This window comes from Asterias amurensis, chromosome 10 (assembly GCF_032118995.1).
Source record: "Asterias amurensis chromosome 10, ASM3211899v1".
Classification (NCBI taxonomy): Eukaryota; Metazoa; Echinodermata; class Asteroidea; order Forcipulatida; family Asteriidae; genus Asterias; species Asterias amurensis.
Window position 1 is genome coordinate 6,491,603 of NC_092657.1, and position 27,359 is coordinate 6,518,961.

At 40.6% G+C, this 27,359-nt stretch overlaps 1 protein-coding gene across 1 annotated transcript in view; it reads left to right on the forward strand.

The window, feature by feature from the left end:
* The first annotated feature begins 885 nt into the window (after positions 1-885).
* The window catches only part of LOC139943029 (uncharacterized), a 94,358-nt gene continuing 67,884 nt past the window's right edge, over positions 886-27,359 (forward strand). The window contains exon 1 of the mRNA XM_071939846.1: positions 886-1,067. Within this exon, the coding sequence (XP_071795947.1) occupies positions 1,022-1,067 (46 nt within the window). The 5' untranslated portion in view covers positions 886-1,021. The remainder of the gene's footprint in view (positions 1,068-27,359) is intronic.

The window sequence follows — 27,359 nt, forward strand, 5'->3', positions numbered from 1 at the left end:
CCGTGTTAGTCGACGAGGTAAAAAGAAAACCATGCATTTTCGAGGCATATTTGTGTAGATCATTGTATTCTACTTTTACACCATCTTTCTAACATGTGCATTTTATAACAAACGATTACAAACGCTTTTCAAAGACCAACTCGACCGATCCAAGCAACGTGATCCTTTAACGTAAAAAAAAAAACTAAAGACATTAAAAATAAAAACATTTAGATTTAAACAAGCAAAATTAATAATTATTTAAAAGTACATTGAAAGCCTGAAAATTGTCAGCTTGGGGAATATTAAGCAGTATAAGTTTCATGCTCCATGACGAAAATGTAATTAGGTTAAAGGCAATTTGGCTATATAATTTGGTGAAATAAGTAGTCTTTGTCAGTAAGGAAAGGCCAACAGAACGAAGAGGACAAAACAGGAACTTACAATATTACGGATAATAGCAAAGTTGAGAGATTCGCTAGAAGAGCTTTGCAAGTGAGGCATTTGATTGGCATTATTATGTTGTTGTAATGTTGTATGATTTTACAAACCAGTGGGTATGACGAGGGGAGGGTAGCGATTTCTAAAGCTCCCTTAAACCCATGTGAGAACACCTCTGATTTGTTTCACCAAAACTGATCTTTCAAACGATTGTAAAAAAAACAGCTTTTACAATTCCCGCTTCATTGTTGGGATGTTCAACTCTTTCTTCACAATGACTTGGAGGTTTGCGCTTTCTACCAGGTGCGTCACACTGTAGGCCTTTGAGAAGGAGACTCTACAGCGATTGGTTGAGATGTTCCTTCCATTGTTACTGCCACCCATTACTTGGTTTTATCTGACTGTGCAGTAGTCTGGTAACCTTTGTGATTATCGGCACTCTATCACTAGCTTGAGATTCCAGACTTGGCTACTGGTTTACGTTTTCCATTCATCATTGCGTCTTCCATTCCGAAGCAGCTCCTGTTCGTGTGTCGTCGTCTTCTACTGAGAAGACATTAATCATTGCATGTAACGCTTGGTTAACTCGATTGAAAGAAACATGAAGAAGCTGGTTCTACTCCTGATGTTGGTTTGTACCCTTCATGGTAAGTACCTGAATACACTTTTATTCAAAATCACAAGGACTGCAGTTCGACAGTTACACTGCATTTCTCTGTGTGGGTTCTAAAGCATGCTCAGTGGTGCTTTTTTTTTGTATTGTAAGTTCTATATTGTGGACAGGTCGACTTGTCCCACCAATAGAGTGACATTGTGAAATTTTCTACTGGAAAATATAAAATGCCGTTGGTTATATCCAGATCCAACAGCAGAATTAGCGCCAATAGCAGGATGAGTTGCAAACAAGTAATATAACTAACAAAGATAAAGATGTTGGAGGAAAAACCAAAAATGAAAAAAAAAAAAAAAAAAAAAAAACGCAATCGGATATGAACCCCATCTACAATCTACACAAGGCTTAGGTCTATCGTGGGATTCAAACCGGGGTCCACTGAATTCTGATTCTGCATTCTAAAACTTCTTGTTAACCAAAATGCATTTCATAACAAACGGTTTCTAAAGCTGTTCATTGACCAACTCGCCCAAACCAAGGCAACGTGTCTCTTCAAACATTTGCGATCTTCTCAGTTTGCCTTTGAGGTGATCTGGTTTTCCTGAACATACAATGGTATTTATTGTGTTCAGTCACAATCAAATACTCCGAATCTGCATCTTTTGAAAACAAAAAACACTCTGAACAATTTCTTTAATTATTACGGCTAAATTACTTTTTCAAAAGCACATGCCACCCTTACCAAACCAATTGCCCATGTAAGAAACAGCGGATGTTTTTAGACGTTCATAAATATATAAACAGTATCATGATTGTTAATAATTGCATTTGGTTTCTTGATGTCATTTATGCACTGATGTAGGTTACACGAATGACTTTAGCAAATGGAGACGTAGTCGACGCTTCAAGAGGCTGTATACCCGACTCTGGCTGTTTTAACGGCTGCTCTGGGTTCCTTGATGAGTCACCAGAATGTACATCTTGCTGCATCGAAGACCGCTGCAATAGTGGTGTGCCGATTTTTGAAGACGTTTCTTGCTATGAATGTTATAACATTCATTTAACAACAGGGGGAGATGGACCCGGTGCTTGCGACTACCCTTTCAACCCGCATGATGCATCGGTTGAAACAACAACCTGCTCATCCGGCCAATGTGCGGTGAGTATGTTACCTTTAGTGCGTTGCAGTCCCATGGGAACTGGACAGTATTACTTCTTCGTATGAATTTGTTTACGAACACACTTGAGAAGCATAACTTAAAGTTTAAGTGGCTATGGCAAGGTTGGTTATCCGCTGGATTTCTTTAAAACATAGACCGGTCCGCTGTCTCAAAGGGAATCATTCATCAGAGGGTCTTGTGGTGACATCACAAATATACTGTTGCCGACCCTGTTTCATCGCTGCATTGGGACGTGGACTCCCCACACGAGCCTCTGATGACACATAATAATGTTTGTTTTTTGCCGACAATGACGACTCTTTTTAGGAATCCATACGTTTTGTTGCGGTACTTTGATACTACTTGAATACTTCTAAGAAGTCACAATAATGGTTTTGAAGCCATTCGGAAAAGAAACAAAAAGAAAAGGTAACAGATTTACAAATAACTTACAGGGTTTACACAAGGTAATGGTCAAAGACTTCTATTTTATTCCATGAAATGCTTTACTTGTTGAGAAAACATTAAAACAATATCAATTCTCGATATTGAGATTTACGGATTTATTTTAAACACATGTCATGTCACGGCGAAACGTGCGGAAACAAGGGTGGGTTTTCCAGTTATTTCTCCCGACTCCGATGACTAATTGAGCCTACATTTTCACGAGTTGGGTACGAGTTGACTTGGGTACGAGTTAACCTGGGTACGAGTTGACTTGGGTACGAGTTAACTTGGGTACGAGTTGACTCGGGTACGAGTTGACTCGGGTACGACTTGACTCGGGTACGAGTTGACTTGGGTACGAGTTGACTTGGGTACGAGATGAACCCAGTGCATTGATGCTCTCCGCACCCATTGTACTCAGCACAATGACGGCGACATAATAGTGGGCGGTGACTTCAATTGTACTATTAACCCCTGTCTGGACAGATTTCACACCTCTTCTGAAAGAAGGATTAAAGTTGCTCAGTCGCTCCGAAACTTGCTGAGTGAGTTGAGTGTCCGTGATGTTTGGCGCAGACAAAACCCCACCAAGTGCGAGTACACCTGGTTTAGGAATGGTCCGTGTAGTGCAGACCACATGTCCAAGGCCAGACTAGACATAATTTATTTTTCCAATGATCTTTTTCCATCAACGGTCTCGAGTAAAATTATTCCCTGTGCTATTTCCGATCAGCGCAGTGACTGTCACAAGGAAAGTATCTTCCTCCCCACGGAGAGGTAGTCCATACTGGCACTTTAATAACTCCCTCTTGGACAACATGGATTACACGGACACCATTTCTACCTTTTGGAAACAATGGCAATCCCAAAAATCCTCTTTCGGTAATACTCGTACTTGGTGGGATTTTGGCAAGAAAAAATTAAGCAACTAACGCAGATGTTCGGCGCCAAAAACGCTGAGACCAAACGGGAATCCTTCCGGACTCTCAACGAAAGCATCCAGCAGCTCCAGTCCTTGCCACATTTATCTGCTGACACGCAATCTGCTCTCAAAGAACAGAGAGACACCCTGACTTCTCTGTACCAGCAGGAACTTGGGGTGCCCTCATAAGAGCCCGTTTTAAGTACATTAATGAGGTAGACACTTGCTCTAGCTACTTCTTCAGTATGGAACAAACGACTTCACGTGCAAAACACATCACTAAAATTCGCCTTCCATCTGGCGAAATTACTGAAAATAGTAGTGAAATAAATGCACACATCTTGTACACATTTTTACACTGACTTGTATTGCCGCACTAACATCGATGAGGAGGCGTGCGAGCGCCTGCTTCAATCCATACCCACGCTTGACCCCGGCGACGCGAAGGACTGCGACAGGCCGATCTAAGCCGAAGAGTTAGATGTTGCAGTCAAACAACTTGGTCGTAATAAATCCCCAGGCTTGGACGGTCTTACGTCTGAATTTTATCAACATTTCTGGCCCATTCTCAAAGGTGACATTACTTCCTTGTTCAATGACTCAATTGCAACGGGCTTCTTACCGGTTTCCTGCAGGAGAGCCGCAATCACCCTCATCCCAAAAAAGGGTGATTTGTTTGATGTAGCAAACTGGCGCCCGGTCTCTTTGCTGAATACAGACTACAAACTTTTCGCAAAAATTCTTTCAAACAGGTTAAAAAATGTGATAGACCAAGTAGTACACCCAGACCAAAGCTACTCGGTGCCAGGGCGCTCTATCCACAACAATATCAATCTCATCAGGGACAGTATTATGTTTTGTAATTCCAAAAGTGTGCCTCTTGCTCTTTTAAACTCAGACCAGAAAAAGGTCTTTGACAATGTCGACCACGGTTATCTATTAAAAACTATGAAAGCGATGGGTTTTGGTCAAAACTTCATCTCTTATGTCAAATTGATGTACACAGAAACTGAGAGTATGGTGAAAGTGGGCGGGTCACTCACTGCCCCTTTTCCTTTTGAAAAGGGAATCAGGCAGGGGTGCCCACTATCAGGCCTTTTGTTTTCGATTGCTATCGAACCTCTCTTGCATACCCTACGTAACACACAAGACGACGGTGGTCTCACACTGCCATGCCAAAGTGGTAAAAATCTTGTCGTCTCAGCGTACGCAGACGACGTCACCGTTTTTGTCACAAGAGACCGTGGCTTTGACATTGTCAAAGGCGTTTACGATTTGTACAGCAAAGCCTCTGCTGCTCGTTTGAATCTGATTAAATCCCAGGGACTATGGGTCGGTTCGTGGGTTGATAGGACAGAGCAACCACTTGATTTTAAATGGAACAACGAAGGCTTGGTTTTTCTTGGAGTCCATCTAGGTAATTCAAATGCGTGTGTGTGTTCAAAAAAACTGGTCTGTGTGTCGCCAGAGGCTCGAACATTGTCTTTCACGTTGGAAGGGATTGTCTTATACAATGTCTTTTAACGGACGGGTCCTGGTGGCAAATCAACTCGCCGCATCCAAATTGCTCCATGTTCTGGCAACACTTTCGCCACCCGAAGGACTCATTGATGAACTCCAAAAAAACTGATCGACTTCGTGTGGGTCGTGTGACAAGGGTTATTTTTCTTTCATTATTATCTCGCAACTTTGATGACCGATTGAGCTCAAATTTTCACAGGTTTGTTAGTTAATGCATATGCTGAGATACACCAACTGTGAATGCTAGTCTTTGACAATTACCAATAGTGTCCACTGCCTTTAAAAGACAGAGATGTAAAAGCATATGAAAATGGTGCCCTGATTATTTGGACGCCAATGAAATAATTATAACAATCTCCGCGGGGAAAATTCATTGCGTTGAATACTATGGCTTATTTTCAGTTGTGTACATAAATTATGAAAGGTATTTGTACTGGAGTGGTAGAGCTGACAGTCGCATGCATGGGTAATCATGCATAACAAACCTGAGTAGTTTTAGCTTAATTCGTTGTGTGACTCGGGAGAAAATAATGAAAAACCATGTATCATTGTCCGTGTGGTTGTACACAACCGAAGTTAGCTGTTGAGGTTTGTTTATTAGGTTTTCAGATACATGCCTTCAATAAAAAGGGAATATTTCACATCAAAATGTTTTCTGGTTTAAACTCTCGCACTGGAAAGCTTTGGTAATTTTCAACAACAAGTATTCCTTTCCCTAAACAAACTTCAGAGAGAGAGCATGGTCTCCTTTTTTTTTTTTTTTTTTTTTTTTTGCTTACTATCAACAACCTCTCCATTGCTTGTTACCAAGTAATGTTTTATGCTAAAAATAATGTTGTGCATATACTATACAAGAGTTTTACTACGACGCAGCATAAGGATCCAGTCTATCCATAAAGTATAAGGTCCAGCATATACGGATCAGGCAAATCCTTCGACGATGGAGGTAGTCGTGCTTCGACGTACATCCAAAGATCGTCACGAAGAACACAAAAAAGTAACCCAGAATATGATGGGACAGTGACAAGTAAATAAAGCATTCCTGGCACCATCTTTGCCTACTACTGCATAACCATGATGCAGTTTGGAATGCGATCGTGGCGTACATGCTCCCGACGTGCTGTGCCAGGACCCAATTTGCCTGTAGGCCTATAGAGGCACAAAAATTTGCTTAGCACAAAATAGTATTGCATAGCAGAAACTGATACCAGCCAAATTTTAATTAAATTTGAAATGTTGTGAACTTGTGGCTGGTGCCCGACTAAATTTTTGAACAGTAAAGAAATTTTGTGAGCATGCGTATTTTCTGCTAAACAGATGAAACTGTGCATATACTATACAAGAATCCAGTGCCTTTAAGGCATATTCCGCATCAAGCATTATTCTAGTCATTAGTGATGTTGATTGGTCGCTTCATTGAGGAGATGCAACGTGTTGGTGACTCCTTCATCAAATGAACTATACGTGCTAGCTCTCTGCGTTTGGGCTTCTGGAGTATTTGTTGCCAGTGTTTGTAACGAAAGACAAATTTATAAGTGTTCGTCTGGCTTAATATTTCAAAGTGTTCTCAATCAGAAGACGTTTCGTAGGATCGCTGATTTCATCACACTGACTATAAGAAGTGTTGTCGTCAAGTTACTGAATCACTTTACTTGATTTTTGCAATTCATAATCGTAGACGTTGAACCAATGTTTGTTTGAGAGAGGTTGGCTGTTGCTTGCTGTGTATATTACCTAATGTAAGCTTGCTGAAATCCCTTGATGGGAAGATCATCTTTAAAAGTTGTACATTTTTGGTCCTTTGGAGATGGTCTGGAAAAACAACTACAGTATGGAATGGTTGTATTTGCTGTTTGGAGTTCTACTGCCGTGCAGTGTACATGGTGAGTGATTGCATGTACGTTTGTAAGTTGCTTTCGAAGCCACTGAACAAAACTTGAGTGATATGCTGACCATGAGATGATCATTTAAAGGGAATCATGTGTGGTGAAGAGGTTTTCAACTAGTGGTTTAATCCTAACGAGGCCTGGTTCTTGATAATCCTACCGAGACGACGTCGAGGTAAACTAAACTGCTCACAAAAAGTAAGGAAACTTTTTTCAATACAGTATATTTGTTATTATTTAATACTCTCTTTGTGTATGGTATATATCAATGGAAAGCTGAACTGTTTTTCTTTAAAATGATACCACATTTGCAATGATAACATGTTGCTGAACTTGGCTACACGAATAACAATGAGGCAAAGTCAAAAATCAAATGTGCCAAAATTACCGTTGTCTGTGAATGGTCAATAGGTTATGCTCAATAATCGAACCGATCAAGCTTTTCAGAACCATTAATGGTTTACACGATGATTTGCACCAGAGAGCTCATCGGACACAATTTACCCTCATCTCATGAAAAACACCTTGTTTGATGGGAATTTGCAAGACGATATTCTACAGCCGAATGCAGTCCCATACTTGCAGACTCTTGGACCAAATGCCATATTTTAAGATGACAACGCTCGCCCCCATCGATCCCTACTGGTGACTGACTACCTGAAAAATGTTGGGGTGCACCGGATGGATTGGCCTGCTAACAGTCCAGACCTGAATCCCATGGCACATCTGTGGGACCAGCTTGGCCTCACTGTCCGCGCCAGAACCACCAACACATCAACTGTGGCTGACCTAACCAGGTTCCTTAATGAAGAATGGAACGCCATCCCTCATCATAAGCGCATCACAAGACTTGTGTGCAGCATGAGAAGAAGGTGCCATGCTGTCATCAACGCCTTCGGATCATCCACTTGTTACTGAACTTTTTGTATCAATAAAGTGTGTTAAGATCAGTAAGTTGTCTTGCTCTATACCAAACTTCTTGTCTCAATAAAGTGAATTAAGACCAGTAAGTTGTCTTGCTTGTTTGAATTACAGTATCAATTTGATTGTTCACACAGTAACACAAAATTGCTAATTTTGGCACATTTGATTTGTGACTTTGTCTCATTCTCATTAACGTGGTAAAATCCAGCAACATGTAATCATTGCAACTGTGGTATCATTTTAAAGAGGAACAGTTCAGCTTTGCATTGATATATACCATATACAAAGAGAGTATTAAATAATAACAAATATACTGGATTTAAAAAAGTTTCCTTACTTTTTGTGAGCAGTTTATCAAGAACCAGACCTCGGCGGGTTTAAACCACTAGGTGAAACCGATTCAACACACTTTGATTCAAAATTTTGGTCAAAAAGTAAAATAAATGCAAAAATATAATTGTTCAGTGATTTCTTTCAACACAACACCCCTCCAGCTATGAAATGGTAAAGCCCTCCGCCGCCCTCGGGTAATCAACTCCTTTTAAGGGAATGCTGTGCGCGTCGCGCGTATCGCGTGACGTGGGACAACTGTTTCAGCCGTTGCTCTCGACCAATAGGAATGAAATACTGTCTTAAACAGGTGCAAGCTCGCGTGTCACGCCCATGTTTCAACACCTTTTACTTGTCATAAACAAAGGTGTATACACACCCACGTGACGCGATCTCCACTTATAGGAATAGCGAAACTGTCTGAGGTATTTATGAATGAATGATTAATTAACTATTTATTGAGTACTCGATTGTTGGCATGGTGTGCACCCTTACAGGTCACTATGTACTGTAATTAGAGGAAAAGAGTGAGTTAATGTATGTGAATGGTTTTATTTTAAATATGCATTTTCCGTAAGCTTTGTAAGCTTAAAGGGACACACCGGCTCACCGTTTACGCAATTTAGGGCTGTATAATCATAAATCATGTTTTTATAGATGGTTGCTGTAAAAAAAAATCATCAAAATGTCACGTAATTAGCTAAAAATTATTAAAAACCCAAAAGCGGTAAAAGGCCAGCGTATACGTGTTTCCAGCCGTTGCAACTGTCAAATCTTCGTGACATCGCCGCACAATATTGTAAGTAGACTGGTGCTTTGTTTATAGCAACGTTTTACTACGTCGCAGCATAAGGATCCAGTCTATCCATGTATTATAAACAACCAGCATAAATATACGGAGCAGGCAAATCCTTCGACGATGGAGGTAGTCGTGCTTCGACGTACATCCAAAGATCGTCACGAAGAACACAAAAAACTAACCCAGAATATGATGGGACAGTGACAAGTAAATAAAGCATTCCTGGCACCATCTAGGCCTACTACTGCATAGCCACGATGCAGTTTGGAATGCGATCGTGGCGTACATGCTCCCGACGTGCTGTGCCAGGACCCAATTTGCCTGTAGGCCTATAGAGGCACAGAAATTTGCTTAGCACAAAATAGTATTGCATAGCAGAAACTGATACCAGCCAAATTTTAATTAAATTTGAAATGTTGTGAACTTGTGGCTGGTGCCCGACTAAATTTTTGAATAGTAAAGAAATTTTGTGAGCAGTATTTTCTGCTAAACAGATGAAACTGAGGGGCCCTGTTATTCACAGTGAAACATGTTATAATCTCGGGGGGGGGATTAGAATCGTTAGGGATTCAAAAGCGTCCTTGTGAGAATGTATTGACTCAGGATTGAAAGCATAATTTTTGATTACAGTCGACTCCCGTTAATACGAGGTCCGCCGGACTGGCCCATTTTCCTCGCGCGCTAAATATAGATACATACGTCATCACTGTGCATGCACACAACACGTGTACTTGCATATACATGTACATGATGACATAATGGCCGCACGTGTGTACACATACAGATGTATGGCAGAGGTGCAATTGACCAGGGTGCGTAGAGTAGTGTGTGCGATGTACTGCACAAACAAGCACAAAATTGGGCTAATAAAACTGTTTTAGCTAAGTTAGTGTAGTTTTAAATTCAATTTTAAAATCAATTAACATTTTAAAAGATTGAACAAATGTGTGATATTTTAATTTGCGTTCATGTTCGGGAAGTTTCCCTTCCAAAACTTTGGTCGCCGGCAGTTTATTGCCAATGCAATAAATAGAGTCTTGGTTTTCATTGGTAACCACCTGTTTAATGCTGGATGGTTCATTGCTACTGCGAGATACCAGGGAAAATCTTGCTGCTGCAATCGTATTGCACACGCCGTGATAAACTTTGCCCGTAGCATGCAGTCAATAAAATAAAAGCTGAATTTTCATTGGTAACCACTATTGTAATAATAGATGGTTCATTGCTAACGCGAGATACCAGGGAAGATCTTGCTGTTCTGTGTTATATTCCTTATGCATGTGTGTGCACGTGCAATACACTAGTCGCAGCTATCAGTTAACAAAAAACAGAATCTTCATTTTCATTGGTAAACACCTGTGTCATGTTAGATGGTTCATTGCCACTGTGGGATACCAGGTAAAATCTTGCTTTGCATTCAATATTATTGATCATGCAAACTTTTGCTTGTAAGTTGAGGGTGGTTTCTTTCTTCTGAAAATGCTTTATGCGCTTATAAACTCAGTGGAACAGTATCTGTTCTATAGATTTCTGGATTGTTTGAACCATGGAAACCTAATAATCCCTCCATTGTCCGGAGTTTGGAATTAACAATTGCTGACTCGTGACTCCCGATTTCGGATTAGCGGTAGCGTCCACTTAACAAAACACCTCTTTGTGTGTCTTAAAAGCCACAAATAACGACTTGACAGGCTGTACAGGTATTTCCTTTGTTGGTTTTTGGATTGTTCTCGTTATAAAAGGGTTTTTAACAATGTTTTGCTCATAATGGGTCGCCCAAAGTACCACGTAATAACCGTGTTCTCGCTATAACCGTGCTCGTATAATCAGTATTTTACATGTATAGCGTAACAAACCTAAACGATGTTTATGGATTGTATAAGCGTAGCTGAGTAGCTGCGTAGCTTGGAACGTAACCATATCTTTTGGAACGTAAGCATATCTTGGAACGTAAGCGTAGCTGATGGGTATCTTGGAACGTAAACGTAGCTGCGTATGGAACGTAAGCGTAACTTGACTCAGGATTGAAAGCGTACCTTTTGTTATTATAGCGTAACTTGAAGAAATGTAAGAGTATCTTGTAACGTAGGCACAGCTGAGAAGCTGTGTAGCTTAGAACGTTACCTTATCTTTTGGAACGTAAACATAATTTGGAACGTAAACATATTTTGGTAGCTGAGTATCTTGGAACGTAAACGTAGCTGCGTATGGAACGTAAGCGTTGACTCATGATTGAAAGCGTACCTTTTGTATATATAGCGTAACTTGAGAAGGAACGTAAGCAAAACTTGGAATGTAATCGTAGCTTGAAACGTCATATTTTGGAAGATATCTTGGAACGTAAACGTAGCTGCATATGGAACGTAAGCGTAGCTTGACTCGGGCTTGAAAACGTACCTTTTGATATTATAGCGTAACTTGAAGGAATGTAAGCGTAGCTGAGTAGCCGCGTAGCTTGGAACGTAACAAAATAATACCTCAACAATCTCAAAAATAACACTTCATTCACAGAATTAAAAAATATTTTTTTTTTTAAATTATGTTTTGAGGGAATTTGTTTTAATCATATTATTTTAAACCTTTTATGCAAAATTATTTTTCACCTTTTCTTTTTTCGATCGGGGCTCCGTTTTTTTTAATCCTTTTTTTCTTCTTCATAAAACATTTTTAAGCTACTCACACAATAACACTGTCAATATAACAAAATGTGGTAATCCTACGTTTTGACATCATCAATCTTTTTTAATTGTTTCCTGAAAACTCCTCGAAAAAAGAAATTAGGAGCCATGAAACAAAACAGAGTATAATAAATAACGGTCATAATAAATAACGGATTCGACACGAGGTGTACCGACTGACAAACCCACGATGACAAACATGTACTCTGATGTTTGGCTCCCAACCCCTCCCAAGCTCACGGCGAGACCCGCAAGCTGGGAGTTCATAGCGCCCGGGATTACACCTCCAGCCCCCCACGAGACACGGCATGTGCGGTACGTAATGTGCCCCGAGGCTTACGTTCCAATTGATCCACGCCGTGGGGCCATATTATAACAAGCTTCCGTAACACGGACTCTTTGAATGCGAATCTTACGTTAGATTTTTCACCATTATTTACATTTTGTAGCGATAACATGATCTACATGATCTACATGAATACATGATCTTTTTTCGTCAATTACTCGTTAATAATTTTGTAAAAAAAAAAATTAAATTTGGTTTGGTAAGTTACTTTTAGACGGGTGGAAGTAAAACTAGCCCGGAAGGTCACGTGATTGTTTGTACCACTTTTTGGTTAGAACAATCACGCGACCTTCGTTTTTGATTTAAAATGCTCAAAAACGGCCAAATTTGATGATTTTTTTAGGGACTGTTGTTCTTGATTCATGGAAGATCGTTGAATTCATTTCTTAGTCTATTTTGTAGCCAAAATAGCCAAATTCGGCCGGTGTGTCCCTTTAAAGAAAGGAACACCCGTTACGTGTCACATCTTGATAACTACCGTTTTTATCGCTTGTCCCGCATCATTCCCAAAGGCCTACAGATCAAGTGTACCCCTTCCTTTGGGGACCTTGACCCATCCTTCTTGAAGAAAAGGAACTAGACACTCACAAACACATCTTTCCGTTTGATGGAAAGTCTATGCCAACAATATTGATAACCGATTACTTGAGATAACAGACACTGAGTCTCAACTCCAGGAGTCATGCTCTCTTGAAGAGTATGAACAGTTACAAGATACCATACTGCCTAACGTCAAACAACTAAGGTCCAACCTAATGGACAGACAGAACAAGAAACGTATGAATGTCCAGGCTAACCATGAGAAACACATTCATATTATACGTCTCCACAGTAGGAGAACCACCATTGCTCCTCCTACTCTTCCATAAAGACCAATAAACCCTACCCAGTCTCTATCCACTTCATCATAGTGTCAATGATGTTGAACTTCCAACATATGGCTAGATAGCTCAGTTGGTAGAGCGCCGGCACGTTAATCCGGAGGCCGTTGGTTCAAATCCCGCTCCAGTCAATTTATCTTTGTTCAACCCAAAATCATTCAAAAATGTACCCAGTCAGCTTCCCAGTTGTGGTTTATTATTTGATATTATTTATTATTTGATTGATATATATTGATGTTGTCAAACATCGGACACTATATACAAGAAGCCCTGACTAACATGACCCAAGTTCATAGAGCTGCTTCACTGTACGCAAGTTTTCGTGCTTATTGTAGCCGACACAAAAAAACACATTATAAACGTATTCCACGGGTTTGCAATTCAATCTCTTTTACAAAGTCCTCGGAGGTCATACATATTAGCCAAGAATCTGCTATACTAAAAACCATCTTGACTGAAATTATGCCTGGTAAGTTATGCCTGGTGAGTGAAAGTGTGTGTCCACTTCCAAACGCACTCGAGACTCAATTATTGGTATATATTTGTCCATTAAATTTGTATACCAAATTGTTTAGAATTATAATACACAATAAAACAAACCTGTGATCAAATTTATACAAAAGGTGATCGCGTTTTTGAGATAATTATTGCAAAAAAACGGAATTTCAATAAAAAAAGCAAGTTTTAGTAAAAACATTATTTGAACATTATTTGAACGTCTTAAGTTTGTGTACAGAAAATGTATCATAAGTTGAGATAATTATTGCAACAAATTAATTACAAAAGGTGATCGCGTTTTTGAGAAACTTTACCGGCTGGTGAGTTGACCCAGTGCTTGATGAGATTTACGTTCATTGGATGTCGTGTTGTGCTCTGTGTGTTCCGTGAGGTTTTAAGCCTTTCCTCAATTCTCCTGGGACGAACTGCTGGTTCTGGTTCTGGTTCTCTGCACGGTCAAAGCTGCTGGCTCTGGAGCCCTGGGTACCGTCTCCTCATCATGTTATGCAGTACCATGCAGGCGACAACGATGAGCTTCACGGTGGACGGGTGATGCTGCATGGTAGTGAGCAGAACCTGAAAACGGTTTGCGAGGGTGCCGAACGCATTCTCTATACCACTCTCCTTGCTCGGGAAAGCCGACAGTTGAATAGCTTCATCTCATTAGTCAAACTCAGATGGCCGAACGGGTTTCATCATGCTCTTGCGTAGGGCGAGGGCATCGTCACCGATGAAGAAGTACTGCATATTCTGGGTGTCGTTGGGCAAGGGATTTGGGTCAGTAATTCTTTGCTGCCATCCTCTGTGCCCTCTTTCAGCTCACAATATTGTTGTAGATCTGCGCGTCGGAAGCTGAACCCATACCTGAACATACATATAAGACAAAGGATTAAAAGAAACTGTAAATATAAATAAGCAGCTACGCCAAATATTTGACAATGAAACACTTTCAGGGTATACATAAATACCTATCACCTACATCTGACAAGATGAAATTGCAGTCGGCGTCTACAAGCGCCAGTAGAACGATAGAGTGGGTAAAACCACTTGTAATTGTAATACCTAGAGCCGTTTTATTGGAGGACACTTGCAGGCAACATGCTTCCCATCAAATGCCCCTAGGATATTGGGGAAGTTTCACTTGGCCATGAACTGGTCAGAAATGGCCTGCCATTCTTGAGGAGTGTTTGGGCAGGGCATCACCTCGTCAAGGTACTCGTCTATGATTGCCTGGCCACTTCTCTCATCATGAGTGACTGGGTGTTGTGAGGGACCCTCCAGGCGAACTTCATGGGGGCATACTTATTCCCTGAGGCAATGTGACGTAGAGTCAGGGCAAGCTTCAGGCCAGGCTCGATTTGCTGCCTGTAGCAGGTAATCTGCTTTGTTTTACTGGGCCCCACTCTGGCTACAAGCTCTTCGAACATCTGTTGGGGCATCCTATTGAAATCGATGTAGAATGCCTGGTCCCGTTTCCGGAGTCCCACCAGAAGCAGGGGTCGATTTCACACAGAGTTAGTCCTAGGAGATACACAAATTGCATGGATAGTCCTAAGTTAGGACGAGTAACTGGTCCTAACTCGAGATAAGACTAGTCCTAAACTCTTTTTGAAATCCACCCCATCTGGTCGTACATGCCAAACCATTGTCTGGTCCAGATCCGCCTCCGTTGCTGCCTTCTTCTTCTTCTCCTGTAGGCACGAAACTGCAAAACTGCCAACTGGTTCACATTCTGCTGATGCTGGAGAAGGGCTGTCATGTAGTCCTGTCGCAGTCTATCATCCGCCATGGTCTCTGATGATGATGATGGGTTGATGTGTTCAGTACGACAGCCCATGAAGAAATGAGGATGAGTTACTCAAGGGACCCATATATACATGGTTCCTCCATGATATATAAATGCACCCAAACCCCCGTAAGTTCCCAACTCGCCGAATGCTGTACGTTTCCAAGTCAGCCGACGTACATCAACGTATACTAAACTACGAGTAATGTTCATCTGACGAATGCAAGCGTATATCGACTAGTGTCTAAGGGAGGAGCTCGAATCCAACCTATGGTTGGGCCCATACGGCATCGAGCCCTTAAGGTTTCTTCTCTTGGAAATTAAGCAGCTTATTATCATCGGGTCAGTGAACACAAAGTGGTTTGGTCAGCACTTCATGAACTGAGCCAGAGTGGGGATATCCTGCAAGACAGACAATGAATTAATTGGTGTCAGTGTAATCCCCACTAATCCGCTCCAAGTTGACAAAGAGGTTATCAGGGCCATTGTGATGCTATTTGTACTGGTACGGTTTAGGTTTGTGAATAAACAGGACCCCCCCCCCCCCCCAAAGAAAAGAAAAAATATGATTGGCTATGCATTTATACATCTCACTTTTTTTCTTTCTGCTGTATCTATAATCATTGATAACTTTCTATAAAAATAGGAGTACAGCACTATAGTCAAATTCGTGTCTATGTTTTTCATTTCTTAAAGTAGCTACAACATCCTGGATCAAAGTTGGAAATAGCCGAGCTTTAATCCATAATCTCTTAACAATGGAATTGAAACCAACACTCACTGGCCTTTGTGCTCGGTGTTGCCTCTTAAAACCGATTTGCTTTGTGCTGCAGCAGCCAATTTTAATGAGCAGTCTGGCACCATGTAATAGGTCCAACCATAGGTTAGGATTCGAGGTCTTCCCTAACGTACCACGAACTTTCGGGGAAGTTATGCAGAACGTACGGAGCACACGTTCAGTACGCCGAGAAATTTTCAACATGCTCAAAAAAGTGTGCGTGTTCAAAGTTTTAAGCGTATCACACAGCGTGCTCTTAACGTAAACGACGTATCCCCAACCTAACCCAAACTTATATCAGCGTACACCAACGTATTTACGATAATTCGCATACGTTGTCAACCGTTCAGGCGATACGCCATGGTGTGACAGGGCCTTTACTTATATTTCAACAACGTCCGGGGTTCTTGATCCAAAAATAATAAAAAGGGATTAAACAGTTTTCCCCAGATATAAATGAGGCCTGTGCCTTACTTATTTGTCTTCCAGTAGAGGTCTCATTTCCTCAATTATTTGCTGGAAAAAGGCAACAGTTTCTACCGTCATGTACCTACAATCCATTTGTTGATTTTTTTTATGTTGAAAACACGTCGTTTGCAACGCGGGCGCACTTCTTTATTTTGAACTACCGGTGGTAGCAATGGTAGCGGTGGTATGAGGGGCGGCGGAAGAGCAAACAAACACAACCTATTCGTATCCATTGCAAAGTCATCTGTGGTCAATCTTTCAATTGCCAACACACACTAAGGCGTACACAAGTTCAACATCTTTAATTCAGTTTTTCAGGAAATTTTCCTTCCATTCGTAAATGCCATTTCTTTCCATTTGAACCACTGGGGTTAGGCTATTATCAAGAAAGGAAGCAACATAGCGCAGCCATTTACCCAGCGGTATGTATAGGAAGTGTCGTGGCCGAGCGGTTAAGAGCACCAAATTCAACACTCTGTTGTTTCTGATCATCAGAGTGTGGATTCGAATCCCCAGCCGTGACACTTGTGTCCTTAAGCAAGACCTTTAGCCATTGCTTCGTCCTTCGGATGGGACGTAAAGCCGTTGGTCCTGTGTGTTGTGTAACGCATGTAAAATAACCCAGTGCACTTTATCGAAAAGAGAAGGGGTTCGCCCGGTGTTCCTGTCTGCGGCTGCTAAATATAAAAATAAACAATAAACTACAGCATTTATTAGGCGCATTTTCTTGAAAAAGAAAAACATTCAAAGGCGCCGGTCAAGTTTTATCAAGATGTTGGAAAGCAAGCAAGAACAAGTGTGTTTTGAGTTTCTGCTGGAAGAGAGTGATTGTTGTGTATTTGTCTGAGGTATCCCGGAAGTGAGTTTCGTAGCACCATGTGAACCAATACGTACAAAGGAAACTGTTGATTTGATAGTTTCCAAACAATAAGCGCACGCAGTACAACCCTACCCAACCGTGCTCTTTAAAAGCCATTTAATTGCTATGTTCACAAAGCCGAGCACAATTTCAAAGTCCCACTAAAGCGTGGTTCCTACCCCCTGCTAATGCGAATGAGAAACGAATGTTGACGTCACAGGGCTGTTTATACGCATTAATGCGCACAGCGATTAATGAGCACCAGCTCAACTTCTGCGAAACATTCCCTGCTAAAATAACCATGTGACTTAAAACATTGTTTCGATTTCGCAGGAAGAATAAACAGGGCTTTAACCCTGCTTTGCAAACTGCACCTTTTACATGCTAATTTAATTTGTTGTTAATTGTCACGTTATTCTCGTTCTAGGTCAAATTGCTCATGGAACCTGCTACAATGTATCAGTGAACACATCAGCCGTTATCTCCACGGATTCCTACACTCCACTTTTAGGTCAATCTATCTTAAGAGAAACAGGGAGTAGGTACCACTGCTGGGATGTAGCTGTTCCTGCGGGCCAAAAGGTAAAGGCAACGTGCGAGTACGACTTAACAGAACCCTCTAACTTTGAGCTGCTCTTGGTGGATGGTTATTTTGATAAAATCTCTGGGCGGTTCGCATCGAACCCTCTACCTGATATCATTGTCTCGACGGGTCACATCCTCGACATCTTACTACTGTCTGAACGTTACGGTACGGGCCATTATGAAGGGGTTTCAATGGAGTGTAACTTAACTTCTGTTGAAGGTACGTACAATTTTTGTTTTTGGATAATTACTCTGTGGCTTCTTATGCATACCGCTGGATAGACTAATTATTAGCTGTTCCGACGTAGTGGTCGGAACAGCTATTGAAATCGCCAAGATTTGTACTTTTTTTTTTCTTTTTTTTTGTAATATGATTTCATCTTATCACAGCATGCAAAAGAAAGATCCTATTTTCATTTGTGCAGGTAACGTGCCCCAACTACGACAGGTAATACTTTCACTTGCCCAATCTTACGCTATTCCCTTGCCAGGTCGTGGTACTTTTTGATCTTGACACATCTTCTTTGACTTATCTAAGATTACAACATCCGGACGCCTATGTTCTATAACATGATCAGTCTGAATATTAAAGTCCCAGAGGAAATTGACCTGGTCGGTCTCTGTAACTTTCTCCGGAACATGGTCGTACCATTTTGCAGTCACTTGGAAACCCCATTTCTTGCACAGATCCCAATGAATTACCTGTCCAACTTGTCGTGTCTACCTTGTACTCTGTCTGTGCCATCTTACTGCACTCGCTGACAATTAGAAAGACAGTCTCTCCAGCCTTGTTACACATCCTGCACATAGGAGAGACGTTGGCATTCTCTATCCTTGCCTTCATTACATTTGTCCTCAGAGACTGGTCTTGCGCCGCAGTAATCAAGCCCTCAGGTTCCTCTTTCAACTCTCCGCTCTTCAGCCAATTCCAGAACTTGTTGCAGGCCACTTCTTTAGTACATCTTAAGAACCTACCATCATGAATTGGTTTGTTCTGCCAATCTTGGCGCCTTTCTTCTTGCCTTTCCCTCTTGTACTCCTGTGGCCCAACTTCGCCCGCTTTCAAGTACTGCGCTACTTTCAACAAGTTCTCCTCAGTTTACTAATATGACAATGCAAACTCCTGCGCTTGATGTTGACACTGTCTGCCACACTCAGCAGCCCCTACCGCCCTGTGAATTCTAAATCGGGGACTTCATTCTTACTCGGCCGTAAAGCGACATTTTATGAATTCGGAATTTGGACATTCTTCGACACGGGGCGGACGTCGAGGGGTCGTGGGTCGAGGGGATCGAGGGGGTCGAGGGGGGTTTAGAACAGCACCTCTGGCACTGTCTTTAAAGTTATGGCTGGTGCAATTAATAGGCGTAGCATGCAGCTGTCGGGACAGAGTGTGCTAATCCTTTCAAGAAAGGTTGTATATAGTGTACGTACTTGTTTTGATAATAGACTTAACAATAACCCCAAAATGAGAACTTTCATGATAATGATAATAAGGAAATCAATGTGTGGTGAAGAGGTTTTCAACTAGTGGTTTAATCCCAACGAGGCCTGGTTCTTGATGATTTTACCGAGACGAAGTCGAGGTAAATTATAAAGAACCAGGCCTCGGCGGGTTTAAGCCACTAGTTGAAAACCGATTCACTCACTTTGATTCCCATTCATAAACACCCTTTCGGTCAAAAAAACATCAACACTTTGGGTCAAAAAGTAAAATAAATGCAAAAAATATAACTGTGCATTAAATTTCTTTCGACACAACACCCCTCCAGCTCTGAAATGGTAAGGCCCTCCGCCGCCCTCTGGTAAACAACTCCTTAAAAGGGCATGATGTGCGCGTCGCGCGTTACGCGTGATGTGGCACAACTGTCCCAGCCGTTGCTCTCGACCAATAGGAATGAAGAAACAAGTGCAAGCTCACGTGTCACGCCCACGTTTCAACACTTTTACTGGTCATAAACAAAGGTTTATACACACCCACGTGACGCGCTCTCCACCAGTAGGAATAGCGAAACTGTCTGAGGTAATTATGAACTAGGGAATAACAGTGTTCGTACCCGGTCTTCACTGCGTGGTAATGGCCGGGTTGGTGGCTGGCGCTGTTAACGGACCGAGCCGGAGGCGAGGTCCGTTAACAGCGCCAGCCACCAACCAAGGTCATTACCACGCAGTGAAGACCGGGTACGAACACTGTTATTCCCATTAATAAATACCTTTTTTAGCGAATTAAACGGCTAAAATTTTCCAAACTTTGTGACTTTTCTCTCGGCGGTACTTCCAGACATGTTCAGGGGCCATATTTGAGCCTTTGATGGTTCCCATCTCTTTCGTGCGTTAATCACATTACTGATCTTTGAGACAAGTGACTCTTTTAAATAATGATCTGGTCAGCGCCTTCACTGGGGTCAAAAGAGGCAAATGATTGGACGATAGCTGTTCCTTGTGCATTAAAACGCGCGCATGAGCTCGGCGTCAGTTTATACGCGCGCACACGTTACACGCGCGCACTCAAAATTAATACATTTTCAGCACGCGTACGCGTAAGTGCGCGAAGTTGCAATGAAACTTACAGGGATATAAATAAGAGTGCGATACAGTCAACGCGCAAGGTTTACACAATGTATGCTGATTTAGTGGCTTGAAAACCGAGACTTGAAACCGTCCAAGGTATTTATTAATAGGTATTTATAATATAGTTCATGAATAGACTGTGCAAATCTCGCGCAGATTTGAACTTCCGGGACCATTGTGGTCCCAACCTTATAACCTTATGGAGTTTTACGTTGGGGGGATTTTGTTTCGTCCATTACTTTAGTTTAATATAGTTTATGACCATAAAAATGACATATGTTGTTAAAAAAGTAATACTAATTAACAACATATATAAAAGTTATAAAAAAGTCAACATAATAACGAAGAAAAATCGATATTTAAACTTGACCTCAGGTCAGGTTACTTGTAAAAAATTAAGAATTTGTGCCCATCTCCGATCACGAAACTTACGCAGACGCTTGTTTTGGCCGCGCGGGTGGAAAGCCTTTTTATTGGTCGCTTAGGCGTCAGCTTCCTCTTTAAAATGCGTCACACGTTTATCTAACGCCCTTGCGACCATCGTGCGTCCGCGTATAAACCAGCTTTCAGTAGTTTCACATTCGGGCGTAGATTTACAATAGGGGTTTAAAAACATTTAGGATAAAACAAACATCCTTGTCCCAGAGTTTTACTTTTGTCTATACATAGACTTTAACCGATAGTTGTGTAGTTGTTCAAAAAGCTAAAACCGTTACCGTTACCGTTACCGTTACCGTTACCGTTACCGTTACCGTTACCGTTACCCTTACCCTTACCGTTACCGTTACCGTTACCGTTACGGTTACCGTTACCGTTACGGTTACCGTTACCGTTACGGTTACGGTTACCGTTACCGTTACCGTTACCGTTTTTGTTACCGTTATTGTTATTGTTACCGTTATTGTTATTGTTATTGTTATTGTTATTGTTATTGTTATTGTTATTGTTATTGTTATTGTTGTTGTTGTTGTTGTTGTTGTTGTTGTTGTTGTTGTTGTTGTTGTTGTTGTTGTTGTTGTTGTTGTTGTTGTTGTTGTTGTTGTTGTTGTTGTTGTTGTTGTTGTTGTTGTTGTTGTTGTTGTTGTTGTTGTTGTTGTTGTTGTTGTTGTTGTTGTTGTTGTTGTTGTTGTTGTTGTTGTTGTTGTTGTTGTTGTTGTTGTTGTTGTTGTTGTTGTTGTTGTTGTTGTTGTTGTTGTTGTTGTTGTTGTTGTTGTTGTTGTTGTTGTTGTTGTTGTTGTTGTTGTTGTTGTTGTTGTTGTTGTTGTTGTTGTTGTTGTTGTTGTTGTTGTTGTTGTTGTTGTTGTTGTTGTTGTTGTTGTTGTTGTTGTTGTTGTTGTTGTTGTTGTTGTAGTTGTTGTTGTTGTTGTTGTTGTTGTTGTTGTTGTTGTTGTTGTTGTTGTTGTTGTTGTTGTTGTTGTTGTTGTTGTTGTTGTTGTTGTTGTTGTTGTTGTTGTTGTTGTTGTTGTTGTTGTTGTTGTTGTTGTTGTTGTTGTTATTGTTATTGTTATTGTTATTGTTATTGTTATTGTTAACGATCCTATAAGCTTAAGTAGTAATAATAATATAATATCTAAGTCTTATATAGCGCACGTATCTACCAAACAAGGTACTCAAGGCGCTGAGTATATACAATCTTTCAGAAAGATAGGTTATTGCAGTGATGAATTTTGAGACCCATTAGTTAGCACCTTATAAGGGTTTACAAGGTGCTACGGCTCATTAAGCAGCCACAGCCAGGAACACCGGGCCGAACCCCTACTCATTTCGATAAGTACACTGGGTTCTTTTACATGTGTTACACAACACATGGGACCAACGGCTTTACGTCCCATCCGAAGGACGAAGCAATGGTCAAGTGTCTTGATTGAGGACACAAGTGTCACGGCTGGGGATTCGAGCCCACACTCTGCTGATCAGAAACACCAGAGTTTGAGTTCGGTGATCTTAACCGCTCGGCCACGACACTTCCATGTAGTCCAGTCTATTTTCTATACTATCCGCCCTGGTAATAGTTAAAAGCAGGACAGTTCTTTTCAGAACTGAGAAGTCTCCCGAACCTCCGATTATCTACTCCTCGGCAGTAGAATATAGCTAGACAGTTCTCTAAGAACAAACTCTACCTGACAAGTAGATACACACATGGTGTTACCGCAAACCAAACAATTATACATTGATACCTCACCATGCCATGCCTCAAATCCTATATATGTAAATGTATATAAATAAACCGTACAACATTTATGTAAATAATATTATATAATAAAATGTTATCACGCATGGGTTATAACCTGTAAACATGGTAAGGTGTGAGCGTTGTGATTAAATGGGACCACAAACTTACAGGCACGAAGGACCCTTTGTTCAAAATACTGGGATCCGCCCCAAAGAGGGTGGTTTTTGTTTGGGTGGGAGGGGGTGATTGGAAGTTGGGTATTTATGGTATTTATATTATTTTACAAATGTTTTAAAACTATTATATTTTCCAACTACCTTCTAGTCACATATTTAACAACCACAACTCATGATAATTTGTAATTTTGGCGGCCATGTCAAATAACTGTAAATCATGTGAGAAGCCACTGCAAATAATTATGCGAAGTGTGAAGTGGTTTACTCTGTGGTTCAATGGGGTGAGCTTCAATGGATCCATTTTGTCAGATCGTGATACTGTCAGACTAATGACTTTAACAATTAATCGGTTCGTTCATTTAATTCCAGGTAACAGCCTTTTTATTCTATTCAACTAAAAACCAATCACCATTAAACTTGGCAGTACCTTTTAGCGAGAGGCATCTATTGTTCCCTAATGACGAGTCACTTTTGTACCTGAATCCAGCGGTGTCATTCACGAAAAGTACGATAATTCTACGTACATATCAAGCCTTGGGTAAAGGTATCTTTTAATATAGGTTTTCACGGCCAAGTTCGGTAAATTAGCAGTCAATTTCATTTTCATGAGTTCGAATTGAAGGTGTTTTGCCTCTCTAGTTAATACTGCGTTTCAAATTCAGATTTCGGCCATTCAATTTCGTGTTGAGTCGAGACAAATTCCTTTAGCACTCTGTTCAATTTAGCGTATCAGCACTCTTTTTCAAGACACACACGCCTCAAGAAGCGTCTGCGAATTTGAATGCTGCTTTGATGAATTGCTAAATTGAATGATTATTTTGTCAAATCGAATGACGTAACATTACATGTGACTAATCATAAAACGAAATCGAATGACCCTTTTCAGTAGCATTTGATTTCGCGTGAAATAGAATAGCATGATGGTTAAATTGGCTGCTCATTTTCCGAAATTGACCGAGAAAACCTATATTTGACTCACGTTTAGTAATGTGATGCAAGCTACTCGAACATTTCAGATCTTTTCGCCAAACCCGACTGATAGTGAAGGGATCATTAAATAGAATAAGACATATTAGGTATTCGGACCACGATGGAGTAATTAGAAGGGAAAAAATGAAACTATTTTGCGTTTTTTTTTTTTTTACCAGGACGAACGTGAGTAATTATCTGCACACACTTGTCCTGGAAAAAAAAAAACGCCACACACCGGGGTCGACCCAGGGAAGCTAAACGAACGCACCCACTGTAAACCCAACCGAACCATTCTTCAACCCCTGCTACCTATTGGCATTACCTGCTCAACTTCGATCAACCACGGCATTGCTGGATCGTGTATCGGTTTAATGATATGCATTATTCATACTCCGGTTTATAAACGTCATCAATGTTCATTTAGCTCATCAAAATTCATTTAAGCTAGTGAATATGCTTTAAAAAAAACTACAGGGTTTCTCTGCGACACAGATGCAAGAAATGTATATTTTTGTAACCATTCTAGCAGTTGTTTTTAGTTAAAGAAAAAAAAAACAATGACAACTAGACGTTAGGTGTTTTTAAACAAACACGAAGCTGTTCCGTGTTCTTTTGCTTGGGTTATGTGCTTCATTGCTCAAGGAGTCTATGACTTAAACAAGGTTTGACAAATCATGTGTAGATTTTGAGATATGGTCCCACTTCCGTCTGATCCAGAAGTAGAGGTCAACATGGGGTCACGGTTTTGTAAAACTAATATTTAATGCCCAAGAGTTTATAACTGAAAAAAAAAGGTTTAAAGATTAGCTGTGTAAATTGCAACTTATACCTGTAATTTGAGATTGCCTCAGTTAAGAATGTAGGCTGGGTATTTAAAACCTCAGGGGGTTCATCTCCGTGTAGTTGCAAGTTTATGTATACAGTGAAGTGTTGCTTTATTACAGTGGAAAGGCGTTGGTGTTTCACTGTAAACTTAAAGTCACCTGGAAATAGATTTTGTTTTCTGTCAAACATAAGAGTATATGCTCACGAACAATAAAACAATTTTTTGAGTAATTGTTTGTCACGATTTATATGTTTAAAAAATATATAAAGTTGTTTGGGGGCTGACTCCGCCTACCCCTTTTGTGACGTCAATCGAGGCAGACTTTGCCTGCAATGCGTGTAGTAAACACACGTGCAACGTATGTCCAAGTCGTGAGTTGGTACGTTTCAAAAAGTGTTTTTCTGCATTCAGCAGCAATGCACCTGGTCGGCATTGCCGGAAAAAAACAAAAAAATATTTTTTTGAAACGTACATGTACTTTGCAATTGTGTTTACTCTACGCATTTCAGGCAAAGTCTGCCTCGATTGACGTCACGAACAGCGCCCTCTCGGTGGGGGTCTACTCTTAAATTTGTAAATAACATAAGAACTGATTTTTTAAAACCTTAGTTAACTGTTTGTTCACATTACACTCATCAAAACACATATGTTGGTGACAAAAGCTTTATTTTGAAAAAAATACCACTTCCAGGTGACTTTAAAATCATAGTTTTGGAGTTGCGAAGAACAACTGTTTGCTAGACTGTGAATTGTGAATTTGGTTCAAGGTTTATGCTAGTGTGCCTTAGTGACAAGTCTCTAGTGGGAATAATTTAGCATTATTTTGATCTGAGTGACCTAAATAAGGTCTGAGTGACTTTTGGTATATGTGACCTTCAATTTCACTTAGATAGCGTTTCATGCTAGATACCTACTTAATCACCATTCGACCAAGGTTAAACAAATGCTCGAAAACGGCAAAACTTGATGATTTCTTCTAGGGACTGTTCTTCTCAATTCATGGAAGACCTTCAAAGTCATAGTTAGTCTATTCGTGGCAAAATTAGCCGAAACGAAGGCGATGTATTCGTTTAAGCATGGTGCGCACTAACATGCTCCAGGCTGACATTGTCTGATTCATTAATTGTTTTGTAATGTGTTGTTTTACAGAGGATTTTTGCCATCAAACCAACATAAACCTCATAGAGCAAGTTCCAAGAGTAATTAACACACCCGACTGGCGAATCTACGATTGTGTGTGGTTCATCACAAGCCCCAACTACACGTTCATTACCATCGATATTGCGCATGCCAGTCTTGGAAGCGGCTGCACCTTATCGTTTGGGCGATTGGTTGGTCTGCATAACAACGTGACGTCACTGGTGAATAGAGTGCTGCTCAATACGTCACTGCCCAATGGAACGACCTTTCATAGCAACAGAAGGACATTGTGGATGTCTGTTGCCTCAAAACGTTACGATACGATGGCATCTTCAGTTACCCTCCTCCTACGATATGTAGAAGGTTCGTTGATTTCTTTATCAAACTGTTTATTGACCCTCTCGCGGTTTCTGTTGTAAAAAATTATACAGAGGTTATCCTGGTTTATTACGAGAATGCTCCACCAATTAAAGGGGAATTGCGGGGAAACAGGAAAAGCAGATGTCAACTTTTGACCCACTCTGTGACCACCGTTTAATCTGCTATTCGGGCATTAGAAAAGGGAAAGCTACATTAATCTAAAAACGTTCTATCCACATTAATGTCCACTTTCGGACTGTCAGTATGTAAACAAATATCATCTGCTTATCGAAACCAGAAAAGCAGAAAAATTGATGACACTAAGACGTTCAATCCACTGTTTGGGAGTCAGAAAAGCAGAAACGTCGGGAAAATGCACCAGGAAACAATGTTCAACCGGCTTTTCTGCTTTTCTGCTAGCAGAAAAGCAGATGTCAATATTGTTCGACCTCCATAGTTCAGGCGATACGCCATGGTGTGACAGGGCCTTTAGTTTCAGTCACCCGTACGACCTACACCACCTCACAGAATAAACCTACACAACAAACAGGCATATTGTGCGTGGGTCATTCTATGTCAGACCAACGCACTTTTTTACCTCATGTCTTCCGATTTTGATGAAAATTGCTGTGCTTGTAGGTCGTAATGAGCAATGAATGCTCACAAATGTGGTCAGGGCAGAAACCAGTAAAATCTGAATTGTTTAGGGTAAAATACCACCTTTTTGGTAAAAATATGTCATAACCCTTTGAATATTTATCACATATGCAAATTTGGTATCAAAAACGATTATAATTGCATGCCCAAATCAATTAATTTGTCAAAAATAAGTTTTCTAAAATATAGATCACTTTAATCTTTAATATGTTATCGTGACCTATGACCCAATTTTTGAAATAATGTATCATTCCAAAAATCAGCGAAACAAAAATCACTTAATAGAGCATGTCATCCTCTACCAGAATCCACTAAGAAACAGTTGGGCTCTTCAAACTTTACAACTTTATGACCATTTTTGTACAAGTCACTGTGATCTTTAATATGTTATCGTGACCTTTGACCCAATTTTTGAAATAACGCATCATCCAAAAAATCAACGAAATGAAAATCAGTTGATAGAACATGTCATCCTCTACCAGAATCCACTAATAAACAACTATATAGGCTCTTCTAAATTTACAACTTTAAGACTATTTCTGTACAGTTGGTACTTTACAAATTTAGTCAATATTTATATACT